Source organism: Crocodylus siamensis, chromosome 7 (genome assembly GCF_052110815.1).
Source record: "Crocodylus siamensis isolate JL-2025a chromosome 7, ASM5211081v1, whole genome shotgun sequence".
Classification (NCBI taxonomy): domain Eukaryota; kingdom Metazoa; phylum Chordata; order Crocodylia; family Crocodylidae; genus Crocodylus; species Crocodylus siamensis.
In genome coordinates, this window is record NC_143401.1 from 97,540,587 (window position 1) to 97,556,201 (window position 15,615).

The 15,615-nt window shown below is 65.0% G+C and overlaps 1 protein-coding gene across 3 annotated transcripts in view; it reads right to left on the reverse strand.

Annotated features, from left to right (window-relative positions):
• Positions 1 to 2,054: 2,054 nt before the first annotated feature.
• Positions 2,055 to 15,615, reverse strand: part of ARMH3 (armadillo like helical domain containing 3) — a 92,172-nt gene continuing 78,611 nt past the window's right edge. For all 3 annotated transcript variants that reach the window (XM_090057232.1, XM_090057230.1, XM_090057231.1), the window contains exons 24-26: positions 12,403 to 12,481; positions 2,885 to 3,001; positions 2,055 to 2,680 (exon numbers count right to left, since the gene is read on the reverse strand). In XM_090057232.1, the coding sequence (XP_089913358.1) occupies positions 2,588 to 2,680; positions 2,885 to 3,001; positions 12,403 to 12,481 (289 nt within the window). In that variant the 3' untranslated portion in view covers positions 2,055 to 2,587. The remainder of the gene's footprint in view (positions 2,681 to 2,884; positions 3,002 to 12,402; positions 12,482 to 15,615) is intronic.

The window sequence follows — 15,615 nt, forward strand, 5'->3', positions numbered from 1 at the left end:
CCCCGCCCCGCCGGGGAAACTGAGGCACGGCCGCCCCGCCCCGCCCCGCCCCGCAGCGCCGCCGCCCTGCTCCCGGGCCGGCTGGGGGCCCGCGCGGCCCGCGCCCGGGGTGCCTAGCAACTGCCGGGAGCCGAGAAGAAGCGGCGGGGGCGGGCCTGGCGCCCCCGCCCCCCGCGCGAGTGCCGCACACGCGGCTATGTTTGCACACACGTGAACTCGGGAAGCACAGGCGCGCACGCCCAGTGAGCGGGGGCCCGGGCGCAGCGAGCCCCCGCCGTCCCGTGCCCGCCCCGAGCCGCCCCCGGGGCCGGCAGCACCTGCCGCCGGGCCCAGCGCGGGGGCCGCCCCGCACCTCTGCCCGCGGCTCGGCCTCGGGGTCCGGGCCCTGCCGGGGCGACCCGTGGCAGCTGACGCGGGCAGGGCGCGGCGCCCGGACCCCGGCGGCCGTGCCACGGAGCTGCGCCCCAGCCCGCGGAGCAAGCGCGGCGCCCGGCTGCTGCTCGCCCGCACCTGCGCCACTGCCTTGTGCCGGCCGGAGCGGGGCCGCGGCGGTGTCGCCACGCCTCCGCCCCACACGCAGCAGCTGCTTCTGGGGTGCAGCCGGGCCCGCGGAGGTGTAGGCCCGTCGCCCCCAGGCAGGGCGCGGGCTGCGGCCAAGGCTGCGGGGCACAGAGACGAGCGCCGGGCCCAGGCCACCCCGCGCTGGCGGGACGGCACCGGCTGCTGCAGGGGAGCACGGGCAACTGTGCCCGGGGCAGGGGCAGAGCCGGGACCACCCGCGCCCTGGACTCTGCAGCCTCACGAAGCTCCGAGCACCGCTTCGCCGGGAACACCGCCACCCCGGTGCAGGCGGGGACTCCCCATGCGCTGCTGGCACTAGGGGGCTTAAGACACACAGAGAAGCAGTTCCAAACCCACCCAGCAGGGGGCAGCACCACCCGCAGCGGCCACCGACCCCCCCCTTCACTGCACTGAGCCCGGGGGGGGGGGCTGCAGCCACTCTGGGGGGCCCCCACACCCCAGCTCAGCACCCCAGTGTCCTACATGTGCATGTGCACACCCACGCATAGATTGTGTATGTGCACAGATGTGCGTGTGTGCATGCGCATGGCTGTGCACATGCTCATACATGCACGTGCACTTGTGCATTTGCTCCGATGTGTGTGCTTGTGTGCAGCTCGTGCATGTGTGCACATCTGTAGGTGTGCAGTTGTGCACGTGCAGACATGTGCGTGCATGTGTCCAAGGGGGAAGCAGCTGCAGCCCACACCAGTCAGCATGTCACAGGGAGAAGTGCCCCGCGCCATGGGGGCGGGGGTCTGTGCTCCCCCGGCCCCCACCAGGCACCTGGAGGCCCGGGGAGGGGCACCAAGGAGCTGCCTGGAAGAGCAGGGCTCAGGGGCGCCAGCCACTTGCAATGGGCAGACTGCTTCTCCCCAGCACAGGCTGCAAACCCGGCAGGGGTCTTGCTGCCACATTCCCAGCCCCCTTCGCCTAAATCAGGGCTGGGCTGGACCAGAGCCCAGGGGACAGGTCCCGAACCACAGCAACAGGGACAGCAGAGCCCAGCCCAGCTGTCCCCTGGGCATCCCACCCCCAAGACACTGCCCCTGTGTCCTGCTAGCACCAGCCTGGCCCTGCCCCCTTGGCAGCAGTGGACACCCCCAGACCCATGGCCCAGTACAGCCGGGCTGGGGGGGTCTCTGCCCGATTTACCAGGGCTCTCCAGCCCACGACCCTATGGGAGTGGGCTCCAGTGCACCCGGTAGGGCATGCGTGACCGCGGGGGAGTCCTGGAGGACCGGTTTTAGGCTGGGAGCAGGGCCAGGGGCCTGGATCAAACCGGTGAGGGCAGCTGACGAGCCTGCCGGCTCTGCCTCCTGACCCACAAAGATGCCCAGGGCCACAGGAAATTCTCCTGCCATCCATGGGCACGTCCTCCTTGTGCACGAAGAGGGCCGGGGGCAGGCCTCGTGGCTCGGGGTGGGGGCAGCCTCCATCACCGGACTGGAGGCAGGCCCCCCTGCTCTGATGCACGTGGGTACACACCAAGCTCACAGCGTCCTGTTTATTCCCCCTCGGGGGGCGTGGGTACAGCCGCGGACAGTGCGCGGATCAGTGATGTGGCGCAGCCCCCTCCCCCGGGCCGGCCCGGCCGGGGGCAGCCGCGGGGTGGCAGGACCGTGTCAGCCTGGCAGGCTCAGACGCCCGCTCCAGGGCCCTGCCAGGAGCATGGCAAGGGGCAGAGGCTCTCCTGGGCTCTCCCAGCCCCAGGCAGGCTCTGGGGGCCGCATGGTGCCCCCTCCACCCCAGCTGGCAGCGGGGAAGGGGCAGAGGGGTGCAGCGCTGCTCTGGTGTGGAAACGGCCTGGGGCCATAAGGTGGCCGCGACCCGGGGTGCGGGGGGCAGTCAGGCACTTCCCAGCAGTGTCCAGGAAGTGGGGGGAAGGAGCTGGGATGGGGGTCTGGAACTGGGGCAGCCTCCCCTGGCCTGCGCCCCGGCGTGTGCATCCGCCCATCTCTCCTCGGGCACAGCGTCCTGAACCAAGCGCACGCGTGGGGGTGCGGGCAGCCCCGGCGGCTCCGGCTCAGGAGATGGTGGAGAACTCCTTGAGCAGCAGCTCCTGGCTCAGCGTGTTGAATGCCAGGTTCTTCCGCACGTTGATGCTGATGGACCGGACCTGCCGGGACACAAGAGCCAGGTCATGCCCACGTCCCCCTCCACCCCGGAGCTGCGGGTGCATCTGGGCTCCAGGCACCCGCAGCCTCTGCCTTCGGGACCCGCTGCCCGTCTCCAGCCCGGCTCGAGGGAACGGAGACCCGGGGCTGTGCAGGCTGGGCCATGCCGGTGTCCCAGGACAGCCGGGGGGTGCCGGGTGGCTCACCAGCTCCTTGAAGAAGGTGGCCTCCTTGTGCTGCTCGGAGTAGCGCTCGTGCTGGTCCAGCCCGTCCTGCAGCTTGAGCGTCAGTGTGTCGTAGTTGGAGCGCACGACTTCCAGCACCTGCCCGGGGGGCACAGAGCAGCGGTGAGTGCGGGGGCCAGCACGCGTGGGAGCTGAGAGCCGGCCCCAGGCTCAGGATATTCACCCCCGCCATCCTCGTGCACCACCGACTCATGCAACGGTCAGGCCAGCTGGCATCACGGGTCCCTGCCCCACAACCCCCCAGCTCCAACCTCCCCGTGCTCAGCCCTGCTGCTCCTGCCACCCCGGGCAGCTTGTGCTTGCTGGCCACGAGCATGCAGGAGCACGGGGCTGGCAAAGGGCTGCCTTGCTGCCGCAGTGGGATGCTATTAGCATGGGGGAGACAGGCAAGAGGCGAGAATCCCCCTGGGAACAGCTGGACTCGTGGCCCCGGCAAGGCCAGGCCGAGCACGGGCTTCAAACAGGGCGACTGGTGCGGAGGTTTCAGTCGTAATAATGCCGAACTCTACTTAAGCTGCAGCAGGGCAAAGGCGTGCAGGAGCAGCAGGCTTCGCCGCTCACTGGGTGACCCAATACCAGGCGCAAGGAGCCCGAGCGCAGATCGAAGAGACCATCGGCCGCACAGCCTCATCGCTCTTCCTTTACTGCACACGAGGCTCTCCGGGGTGAACCCGCTGCAGGCTGCTCCGCTTCCCCCCAGGGTGGAGGGGAGCTGCCATCGCAGGCTAGGAGCTGGGTCCTTCTCTGCCTCTGCCCAGTGGGTCCAGAGGGCCTGGGGAGGCCTCGGCGGCTCTTAAACCCCCTTGGGTGTTGGTAGCTAAACATGCCGGGCCCAGCTTCCCCAGCCGCACCATATGGGAGAGCTGCACTCTGCAGAAGGGGACCTCAAGGTCTCTTCCAGGTGGGGAGAGACATACACCTTATAGACTAACTCCCCTGCTTGCACCACGGCTTCCTCCATGGTGGAGAAGTCAGCGTAAGGGTACCGGGGAACTGGGAGCATCGTTTGCCGCCCACGTTAACCCCCGACCTGCTGCTCATTCAATGCCTGCTTTGCGGAGGCCCCTGAGCAGCACCGGGGTCTCGCGCTGGGAGTGCACGCGCGTGTGAACGCATTAACGAGCTGCCGGCTCTCGTTGGCTGGCAGCATCCCGAGGCCGGGTTGCTTTGGCGCTGGTCTGTGCAGCAAGCGCTGTGTGCAGAGAGCTGCCGGGGGCCAGCCCACAGCACCTGTCCCTGCAAGGTGAGGCGGCTGGAGCCTCGCGTGGGAAGGGACACAGCTGCGGAGCTGGACGGGGGTAGACAAGTGGGCACCGGCTCCCTGCAGGACACCGGTGGGGTCAGGGCCCTTCTCGGCCACCCCAGCGCTGGCTTCAGGGCAACTGCTCTCAGGCAACAAACTGACATGAACGGGAAGTGGGGGCTCAAGAAACCATCTGAAGACCGGACGGTGTCCAGCCTGGCTCAAGCAGGGACGTGGCAGCAGCACCATACACGACAGGGCACCAGGGCAAGCCGCAGCCTGACGATAAACGGCCCCTGCCGAGATCACCGGGACCCGAAGCACGGGAGAAGTCAGCTGCCGGGATAAGGGAGCTGAGCCGGCACAAGGTCCCTGCTTGGCCGGGCCTGGCCTGGCCCCGTATTGCAGCAGCCGGCTCGGAGCAGCATCTACCAGAGACCCCGGAGGGGGCCCAGGCTGCAGCGACACCAAGGCCACTCATCCATGATGGATCACCTACCCGGGACCGTCACGGGGCGGAGGAGCAGGGAGGCGGTTTCTAGCAGCCGGCTCGGAAGGAATCGCAGAGTCCCAGAGCCACGGGGCAGGCAGGGAGCTGCGGGGTCACGTCCAGCCCCGTCCAAGCCAGCCCAGACAAACCCCATGTCCGACCTTGGAGCCACACGACACAGGCACCCCAACACAGCCCCAGGCATCGCCCCCACCCCTGCCCCCAGGATACAGGGGGGCCGTGGCCGCCAACGGCCTGCTGCTGCTGGAAGCCCAGGTCAGGCCATGCCCCCGCTGCAGAGAAAGGCAAAGCCTCCCAGAGGAACCAGTCTGAGCAGGGGGAAATCCCTTCCTGCCCCCATACAGCATGGGGCTGAGCCTGGGCGCGGGGGCAAGACCCTCCAGCCAGGACCCTGCGGGGTCAGTGCAGCCCCGTCTCCAGCTCGCGCTGCAGCAGCACCAGCTCCTCTCAGGGAGGCTTCAAACCCCAGCGACACATGGAGCGGAAACAGGGGTGTGAGGGCAACCAGCGCAGCCCAGAAGCCGGGAGCACCCCCCAGCAGAGCACGGGCATCGCTGCACCTAGACCACCCCCCAGTGCCCGTCCACCCTCCAGTGATGGAGAGTCCCCCCTTCTCCCGGGACGGAGAGCACCAAGGAACGCAGCCAAAGTCCCGGCAATGGGGGAAGGGGCAGAGCCCAGAGGCACAGAGCACGGCCCCGCAGCTCTCACCGCAGCACGGAGGCAGCTCACAGCGGTGCCAGACTCGGGAGCCGCCGACCCAGAACTGAGCTGCTGAATTAGCCCCAGCTGGAGCCAGCGAGCGGGGAACCAGCACCTGCCTGCGAGCAGGAGATGAGCAAGGCGCCTGGGCGGCAGAGGTGACGGCTGGTGCGGGTTTCCTGACGGCATCGAGGGAGCAAGGCCAGGGAACGTCCCAACGCGGGGCCTGGGGCAGCGACGTGGGATGGCCGCAGGGGTAGCACCGTGGAGACGCTGGGTCCCGGGGGGACCTTGGCTGCTAAAGGTCCTGAGGGCTGGACGGCGGCCAGGCGGCTCTGACAGCAGCCGGGAGAGAGGGATCACCGCTGCGAGACGTGGATCTCACCCACGCGGCCCAAGGGGCCAGGCTGTCGGAGGCGTCCCTGGCCTCGGGCAGCGAGGAGAGCGCTCCCCTTGACGGAGGGCACGTGGCGGTGGTGGCGGGCTCCCAGCTGCAGAACCGGAGCGAGGTCCGGGAGCAACCACGCCGTCCTCCCGCGCAGCATCTCCAGGTCCTGGCTCACAGGAGACGCCCCTCCCGGGGCCTGCGGTGATGGGCCTGGTGCCGGGGGCAGCATCTCGGCTCGGCTGCCCCAGCCCTGGGCGAGCGAATGGGCCGCGATGGACAGGCCTGCCCTGCTAGGAGGGCACGCGCCGAGCCCATCCTGGGGTTTTGCCTGCAGCTGGAAGGGAAAGGCAGCACCGAGGCGCTACGGGTGGGAGGGAGCCCGATGCCCTGGTTTGGGCTGGCGATGCCCTGACGGCACAACGCCGCATCGACATGGCAATCGCTGAGCTGCGCGCATCTGAACACATGCAACTCTCTCTCCCCTCGGGGTGAGTCGCACAGTGTCTTCCCACGCTCCGGGCCAGGGAGGCTTCAGGGCCCCGTCAAGCAGATCATGCACCAAGAGGCACTTGGAGGTGGCCCAGAAACCCAGCTGGAGAGGAAGGGGAGGAAAAGCTCCTTTACCTTGCGACAAAGCTGGGAGCACAAGACAGCGCTGGGGGGCCAGGCTGAGCCCCGTATGCCCCGGCTACCATCCTCAGGGCTGATGCCGGAGGGGAAGCCCCGGCCCGCCGGGCCTTGCTGCACTGCTCTCCTTGAGCGGTCCCGGGCAGACGCGAGGATGGACCAAGGAGGGATTACTGCTGAGGGAGCAGATGAAATGGCTCTGCTGGCAACGCGCCTGGTGCTCCGGGAGCTGGCGAAGGTGACTCCTCTCTGGCACTGCTTCCAGGTGGCAGGGACCACCAGCCAGCTCCGTGCTCGGAGGCCACAGGGATGTCAGCGCATGCAGGGTGATGATCCCTAACAGGCCGATGGGCAGCGATGCTCACCCCGGAGCCCCCTGGGCCGAGCTGGCAGCGATCCCAGCCACTTCCAGCTACTGAAGAGGGTGACAGGGGAGCGATAAAGCCCTCATGGCCCCGTCCTCCACTTGCTGGGAACAGGCGGCTGCGTTTCCTTGGTGCCCTGCAAACCCCTCTGGCACAAAGGCTGATGCCCATCAGAGCTGTCCAGTGCGAGGGAAGGCAACGTGCATAGCCATCGCTGAAGGGGCAGGTGCCACATCTCCCAGGGGCCTCTTCTGCATACGTCTGTGTATCCAGGCAGGAAACCTCCCCCTTCCAAGGAAGCCTAGGCATCAGAGAGCAATTAGGGGCAGTGCCCACACAGCTCCTCCTTGCCACTGGCTTGCCAACAGGGGTATTTTTCCGGCTCGGTCGTGCTATGGTCCTGGGTCCCAGCGCAGGTGCTGGGTCTCTGCTTCCTGCCTGGCTGAGGGGGGAGATGACAGGCCGACGCTGCTTGCTGAAAGGACTCCCAGGCTTCAGCTCAGGGATTACAACTCAGCTGCTTTTCTCTGGATCTTAAGGCCCCTCGTTTGCAGTGCATCAACTGCTAGCGCTTTGCACGCCTATTTTGGTCTTAACGGGGTTCTTTCTTTTTAATGGCACTGCACCTCGGGAAACAAGGAGCACATCGTTAACCCTGTCAGGGAGCTCCCAGCAGCTCAGCTACTCCCATGACAGACCGCTCAGCTGCATCTGCGTCCCTCAGGCCTCTCCGACCCGGGCGTCAGAGCCTGCAGCGGGATGGGATGCAGCTGGCAGAAGGATTAGGGTCAACGCTTGTCCCTCGAAGAGAGAAACAACTGGCCGCGCTGAAGAGGACGGGTCCAGCTGGGAGTATGCCGCAGCCACCCGTTGTCAGACTGAGCCCCCGAGAGCGTTCCAGCCACCTGCTACAGATGGAGATAACCCAGACCTCGCCGACGCCAGCAGAGCTGCACACAGGCTGGCATCGAGGGCTCGCATGGGGACCGCGGCTGCGTGAGCTGCAATACACAGCTAGGAAGCAATGCACTGAGCACGTAAGACCCTGACACCACTTCCCAATGCCTGCTTCTTCACCCAGAGCTCGGGGTCCGGCTGCTCTTCCCCATCCCCTTCAGCAGACGCGTTCCAGCATACTACACACACGTGCACCAAGTCCTTGCCGTGTTTCAAGCCCAGGCATCATAAGAAGAGAAGAGCTGCCATTTCCTGCATCAGACCCGGGTCCGTCTTGCCCAGTCTCTGGTGTCACACGGCGGCTGGAAGGGAGCGCGACTGGGTCTGAGCAGGGCTTTTCCCCCTGCTCCTCTCGCCCTTGCAGTCTTTAAGGTCCAGGCAGGTCTGGTGCAGAGGCCATGCCCACACTCCCTGCTCAATAGCGACCGATGCACGTGTCTGATCCCTTGATGCATCAGGCTGAAATTGCACCCAGATTCACAATGAGATTGGACAAATCCTGGGAGGCACTCTCCTCCACCGACACCATTCAGGCCCCCACACTTTGCAAGCCCTGTCCCGCAGGCCGCCAGCCCCCTTGGGCCAGGCCGGAGGCTTGCGTGCAGGGGTGTGAGCTGGGCACCTGGCTGCAGACTACAGGCCCCTGGCGCCAAGCTCGGGCAGCGAGCAGTGGAGGGGCAGGGAGCGAAGCAGCTGCTGTGTCTGCTCCATTTCCCTGGCCACGATACTGAGATGCTAATGATGCTGAAAGAGCACTGCGGCGGGTTGTCGAGCTGCCACGCACTTAGAGACCCCAGTGAGACCTCCTGCAATGCCCGGCCCTGCCGGCGAACTGTCTGGCACCGCTGAGACCCACGTGGCTGGCGCTGAGACATGCCCCCCATGAGGTCCAGTGCACGGGGTGGGCAAGGCTAGCCTCACAGACCCACCTGCCGCGGGTGGCACTGTGGACACAAAAGGCCAAGACGAGCTCATTTGGACGCTGCAGCCGATGTCTCACAAGGCTGGGAATACAAAGCTCCAGCACCGCTGGGCCCAGCCACAGCTGCCACAGGAGCCACGGGGACCGAGTCGCTCCTCGCGGCTGAAGTCTCTGGGAAGCCCCGTGCATGCCCAAGGCTGCGCTGCAGCTGCGGTGGGAACCAGCCTGGAAACCGATGCTCTGCCCCTTCTGTCCTCACCCTGTGCTCTGGGCACTGCTGGCATCACCCCCAGTCTCCCGGGAGCTACGGGCAGCTCCTCAAGGGTTGGGGAGGGAAGGGGTGCCCCAGCAAGGCACCTGATCTGCCCTTTGGGTACTGCACACAGGGCTCCAGCATGGCAGAAGCTACCATGTCCTCTAACCCCCACCTGCAAACCGCGGGTCCCTGGAAACCAGCTGGGTGCCAGCCACCCTTAGGGAGGGGCTGGCAGAGGCATTTCCCACCTCCTGCAGCGACGTGTCGCCAACATGAGCACGTGGGTCGTGCGAGAGCCGGGAGGGGTTGGTAGGAGGCCGCCAAGCATCAGAGCACACAGACGGCTGGGGCCGTCTGTGCCTCTCTGGGCCTTTGCACATGCATCAAGGGACCCAAGCGTGGCCACAGGAAGGGAACTGGCCTGGGGTCACCATGGCTCTGCTGCTAGCTCCCTCCCCGCCGGCTGGACGCATCAGCCCTCCCTGCTCCTCTCCTCCCAGCCCAGCAGCCCATTGCCCGCGGGGAGCCCTGCTCACTCCACTCCAGCTCCGTCTCAGCAGCCAGACGTCAAGCAAGCGCTTCAAGTCCCTGCCCGGGCAGACCGACGCTCTGGCTGGGCTCCCTGCGGGCCCCATGCTGTCTGCTGCTGCAGCATTTCTGCTCTGCCCTGGAGAAGCTGCACAGCTCCTGGCCTCCCCGCCCCAAAATCAGAGCCCCAGCCCGACGTGCCGGCGCTGGAGAGGCGCTCGCTTGCACTGCGGCATGGAGTGGGGCATAAATCTTGCTGAACCTCTGTGGCATCTTAAAGATCTCAACTGGTAAGACTCACGAGCCAAGGGGCGAGGGATGGCATGGCCCGGCTGCCACAAGCCCACCTCTGTGGATGCCTCTGGGAGACCTTGCCATGGCCAAGGGACAGGGATCCTGCCAGGGCCCTCCCGAAATCGTTAGGATCTGCAACTGTGCAGCGGCTGCTGCTGGCTCATTAACAGTCTGTCGGCACTTCAGGCGGCCCCGCACCCGCCAACAAATCCCCCAGGCACAGCCCAACAAGAGTGCAAAAGCTTGGAAAGGAAAGAGGAGAAAGCACTTAGCCACCAAGCACAAAAGGCTCTGGGAACAGCCATTAGCAATTAATGAGGCTGTAAAATCTTGATGGAGATCTGGAGGGAAGGAGCCCGAGCAGGTACGAGAGAACCTGAGAAATCCCAGAGCCACGGGGTTGGCAGGGAGCTGGGGGTTAACATCCAGTCCAAAGGCCGGATCAGCTCCGTCCAAACCAGCCCGGACAACATCGGAGCCACGCGACAGTCACCCCAACACAGCCGCAGGCTTTGCCCATACCCAGCCCCGGGATACAGGGGGGCCGTGGCCGCCAACGTCCTGCTACTGTCGGGGGGTCAGGGACGCTGCAGAGAGCCCAGGCCCAGGCCATGCCCCCGCTGCAGAGGAAGGGAAAACCCCCCAGTCCAAACCAGTCTGAGCAGGGGGGAAATCCCTTCCTGCCCCAGTGCAGTGCTGGTCTAAGCCAGAGCACGGGGGCAAGACCCTCCCGCCAGGACCCCGCGGGGTCGGTGCCAGCAGGAGCACTGGCACAGCCCAGCCCCAGCCCCAGCCCCAGCCCCGGCGGCAGCAGCACCAGCGCCTCTGGGGGAGGGTTAAAGCCCCCCAGCACATGGAGCAGAAGGCGGGGGGGCAACCAGCACAGTCCAGAAACCTGGGACACCCCACGGCACAGCACGGGCATTTCTGCACCTAGAGCATCCCCCACCAGTGCCTGTCCACCCTCTCCTTGAACCCTGCAGTGATGGAGAGCCCACAGCATCCCTGGCGTCTCTCCCACTGCCTCAGTGATTTAATCCACCTCCTCCTGTATGTGAAGCCAGGCAGCGAGAGAGGCTCTAATATCTAGGCCCTGGGAGAAGTCTCCGCACAGAGCAGAGTCCAGTGCCCTGGACGGACGGCTCCGGGTCCGAGCACGGCGGCACGGTGCTTGTGCCCTCTCGGGAAGGACTATGATATCGCACTGTGGGCACATACAGAAGTGCCGTGTCTCCTATCCTCGTGGCTGCGAGGACCAACCTTGCCCAGCCAAAGGGAACGCGTGCCTGGTGACCATACCCTGGGGGGAACGGGTCTGGTGTGCCCTGCGTGTGCCCATGTGTGTGTCTCTGCGTGGACTCTGCTGTGCAATGCTCACACTTGAAATGTCAGCATCGACTGCTCTGCTGCCGAGCGTCTGAGCCGGCGGGAGTGGGAAGGGGGTCGGGATTTGGAGCTGCTCTAGAAATAGAAATAGCAGGAGCAGAGAGAGGGGAGAGGGGGGATGGGAAGATGGAGAAAGGCAGAAAAAAGGGAGGCAGAAGCTTTGGCTTGGTGGGACGACACCCAAGCACCAGGTGCATGAGAACGAGGGGCCGCATCATGATCCACTACTCCCCCTCACAGGCAGGCACCTCGCTGCCCTTAGGGGCAGTAAATCTCCTGGCTGGGTCCCCGCTGCGTGCACGCAGCCCTGCACCATGTTGCCGGCCTGGGAAGGGCTTTCTTCACTGCTTCAGGGGGGCTCAAAAGAAATCAGCCCTCCTTTGTGCTGCCTAATCGTCTCCCCCCTGCCGGCTCCTCACACCGGGACTGCTTCCTTCGCCTGCCCGCCGCTGATGGCTCGCATGCACTTTTCCCCCATGGAAAGGGGAGCTCTCGCCTCTCTGGGTCATGAGGCCAAGCTTCAGGCAGGAAGGGGAGAGACCCAGGCCAAGCCACAGGGAAACCCTCGTCCAAGGCAGCTGCCGCAATGGGACCAGCTCATCTCAGAAACCACTAAAGAGCCGCGCGGGGCTTGGCGCACGCAGCGACCCTAGAAATCCTCCACCAAGGGCTGCCCATGCTCCAACAAGAAGATACTGAGTCTCTTTACATCATCTGCATCCCCACTTTCTGCTCCATGTGTCAGGGGGTTTAAGTCTCCCTGAGAGGCACTGGGTGATGAGAATGGGACGGGGCTGTGCCAGTGCTCCTGCTGGCAGCAACCCCGCAGGGTCCTGGCTGGAGGGTCTTGCCCCTGCGTTCAGGCTGCACCAGGGCAGGAAGGGATTTCCCCCCTGCTCAGACTGGTATGGACTAGGGGGGGTTGCCTTTGTCTGCAGCAGGGGCCCAGCCTGGGCCTGGGCTCTCAGGAGTGCCTATGACCCCCCGGCAGCAGCAGGACCCCCCTGCATCCCGGCGGTGAGGGCGAAGCCTGGGGCTGTCAGGGGCGACTGTACTGCGTGGCTCCGAGGTTTGGATGGGGCTCATCCTGCCTCAGGCTGGGACTGGAAGTGACCCTGCAGCTCCCTGCCAGCCCCATGGTGCTGAGACTCTCGATGCAGCCCCTCACCAAGCAGCGGGAAGCTCCCCCTGGAGCTGATGCCCTCTGGCCGGCCTCTGACAGGCAAGGGCAGGGGGAAGCCTGGAAGAAGACTGTCACCCGCACAGTGCTCAGGCATCCCGGGTGGCGCGCTGGCCTTACCTGCTCCTCAGACAGCTGCGAGATGTGGTTCACAGCGGCGTAGGACTCGATCTTGGGGTTGAAATGGTTGATGATGGCTCTGAAAGGGAGAGGGGCAGTGTGAGCAGGCTCCCCCCTTCCTTCCCCGGTGCTGGTCCAGGCACTGACAGGGGGTCTCCAAAATGCCCGTCCCTCCAGCCGCCCCATCCCCAGTGCTCCCTGCAACCTGTGTGCGACGAGGCCCGTGGTGCCTCTGTCCCGTGCCCGCACCGGGCGCAAAGCATGTGGGGCTGCACTCAGCTCTGGGGCAATTCACACGCCCACCCCACAGCCTCCCCAGGCTTGTGCCCTGCTCAGGATACAACCCTGAACCAGTGAAGAGGGAGCTGAGGTCCCAGCTCGAGCGAGGACCCCGGTATGGACTCCGTGAGGACTCCCTGGAGACCCAGCACCGGAAAGATGGCTGCATTGCATGCAGAGTCCAGTGCTGCACAGCCCCTCGGGGAGTGCCACTGCCCCACGGCGTGGCTGAGGGACACCGGGGCCTGGACAGCGCCCCAGGCAGCCGCGGCAGAGGCGCTGTGAACAGGGACCCCGGTGCCCGGCTGGCTCCCAGCTGACTGGCCTCACTCACTTCCTCTCCCCCCGGCCCGGCCCTGCGCTGGGGGTCTCTGCCCCGCCGAGCTGTGCCAGGTGCCCTGCCCCCGAGCGCAGACAAGGAAGCAGCAGGTCCCCGGGGTGATGGGCAGGGGGCTGCGGAGGGAGGGGGTCCGGGGGCTGCTCCCACCAGCACACCGCACACGGAGGCAGCCAGGGCTTTCTCTCCTCATTGGCATGACAACGCTCTGGCTCTCTCCCGCGCGCTCACCGCCTCCTCGCCTGGTGCTTTCCTCGGGCCCCAGAAGAGGCGAAAAGCCAGCGGTCGGGGCCCTTGGAAGAGCAGCACTGAGCTGGGAGGCAGGTGTGGCGCGTCTGCTCCGTCCCACTCGAGTGCTATGAGAGGCGTCTGCTTACGTCCCCGTCCCCCCCTCGGGGACGCCTGCCGAGCCGCCCAGTAGCGCGCTTCCAGCTGCTCGGCTCCTGGCTGGGCTCGAGGTAGCACGTGGCAGCCCCCGGCCCGGGGCACGGTCATGGCCTGCCGTGCTCAAGGCCTTGAGGACACGGTCGGCTGAGACTAATCACCTGCGATGCCCTAGCACGGGCCCAGCCCGGCTGTCACCTCTCTTCTCTCGCCACGCATGGCCCCCGAAACCCCTGCCCAAGAGGCCAATGCAGCTGGGCCCTCCGCGTACAACTCAGAGCTGCCTTGGAAATAACTCCGGGCCCATCTCAACATATTGCAACCGGCGCCGCTGAGTCAGCCGCCAGCGACCGTCGCCAGCTCCGTTCCAAGCCTCCGAGACGCGACGTGGAGCAGGAGTGTGAACAGGCTCGCGAGCCGCAATGTTTTAATTATTCGTTATGCCCATTAGTGGCTTAATTAGTCATTTGATGGCAAGACGGTTACCTTTAAGAACAACAGAGTGCCTGCCTGGCTGGAGGCGGCGTTGGCTGCCGAGCGCCAGATAGGCTGCACGCAGCGGCCTCCACGCGCCGAGAAGGAATTTATGCTCCGTCCCAGTGGAGTCTTTTAGAGCTCTCCGGGAAGGGCAATCGCAGAGGCTGTCTGGCTAATTGAGCCACCGTACGGCGAGCGAAGCCTCCTGGCATTTCACGGGGATTTAGCCGCATCTTCCTGGCCATGGCAGAGCCCGGCTGTGCGCGAAGGAGGGTTTCATAGTTTCATAGTAGCTAGAGTCGGAAGGGACCTAGGTAGATCATCTAGTCCGACCCCCTGCCTTGGCAGGAAAGAGCACCGGGGTCAGATGACCCCGGCAAGGTGCTCATCTAACTTCCTTTTAAAAATCCCCAGGCTAGGAGCCTGCACCACTTCCCCTGGAAGCTGGTTCCAGGCCCTAGCCGCCCTGACTGTGAAGTAGCGCCTCCTAATATCTAATCTAAACCTACCCTCTGCCAGCTTGTGACCGTTATTCCTGGTCACTCCTGGCAGCGCACGGGGGAACAGGGACTCCCCCAATACCTGCTGATCCCCCCTGACCAGTTTGTAGCAGGCCACAAGGTCCCCCCTTAACCTTCTCTTGTGGAGGCTAAACAGGTTCAGGTCCCGTAGCCTCTCCTCATAAGGCCTGCCCTGCTGACCCCTGATCATACGAGTGGCCTCCTCTGGACTCTTTCCATATTGTCCACGTCCCTCTTGAAGTGTGGCGCCCAGAACTGGACGCAGTACTCCAGCTGCGGCCTGACCAGTGCCGCATAGAGGGGGAGGATCACCTCCCTGGACCTGCTCGAGATGCATCTGTGGATGCATGACAGGGTACGGTTGGCCTTCTTGACTGCCTCCCCACATTGCCGGCCCATGTTCATCGTGGAGTCAATGACGACTCCAAGATCCTTTTCCGTCTCCGTGCTGGCAAGAGGGGAGTTCCCCAACCTGTAAGTGTGGTGCCGGTTCTTCCTCCCCATGTGCAACACCTTGCACTTATCAGTGTTAAACCCCATCCTATTCTCATCCGCCCACCGTTGCAACCTGTCAAGGTCAGCTTGTAGCCTATTGCACCCTTCTAGTGCACCCACATCCCCCCACATCTTAGTGTCATCAGCAAACTTGAACAGGGTGCTTTCTACCCCCTCGTCCAAGTCACTGATGAAGATGTTGAACAGTGCGGGCCCGAGGACCGAGCCCTGGGGGACCCCACTGCCCATGTCCTTCCAGGTCGAGAAGAACCCATCCACTACCACCCTCTGGGTGCGGCCCTCCAACCAGTTGGCGACCCATTTGACTGTGTGGGCATCGACACCACAGTCTCCCAGCTTTTTGATGAGGACAGGGTGAGAGACAGTGTCGAAAGCCTTCCGGAAGTCCAAAAAGACTACATCCACAGCGACCCCTGCGTCTAATGATTTGGTGACCTGATCGTAAAAGGCCACCAGGTTGGTCTGACAAGACCTGCCACTGATGAACCCATGTTGGTTGCCCCTGAGCATGCATTCCCCCGCAAGGCCCTCCTGGATGTGTGCCAGGATGATTTTTTCAAAGAGCTTACCCGGAACTGAGGTAAGACTAACTGGCCTGTAATTTCCCGGGTCCTCTTTTTTTCCCTTTTTGAAGATAGGGACCACATTGGCCCTCTTCCAGTCCTCCGGCACCTCGCCAGAGCACCACGAGTGCTCATA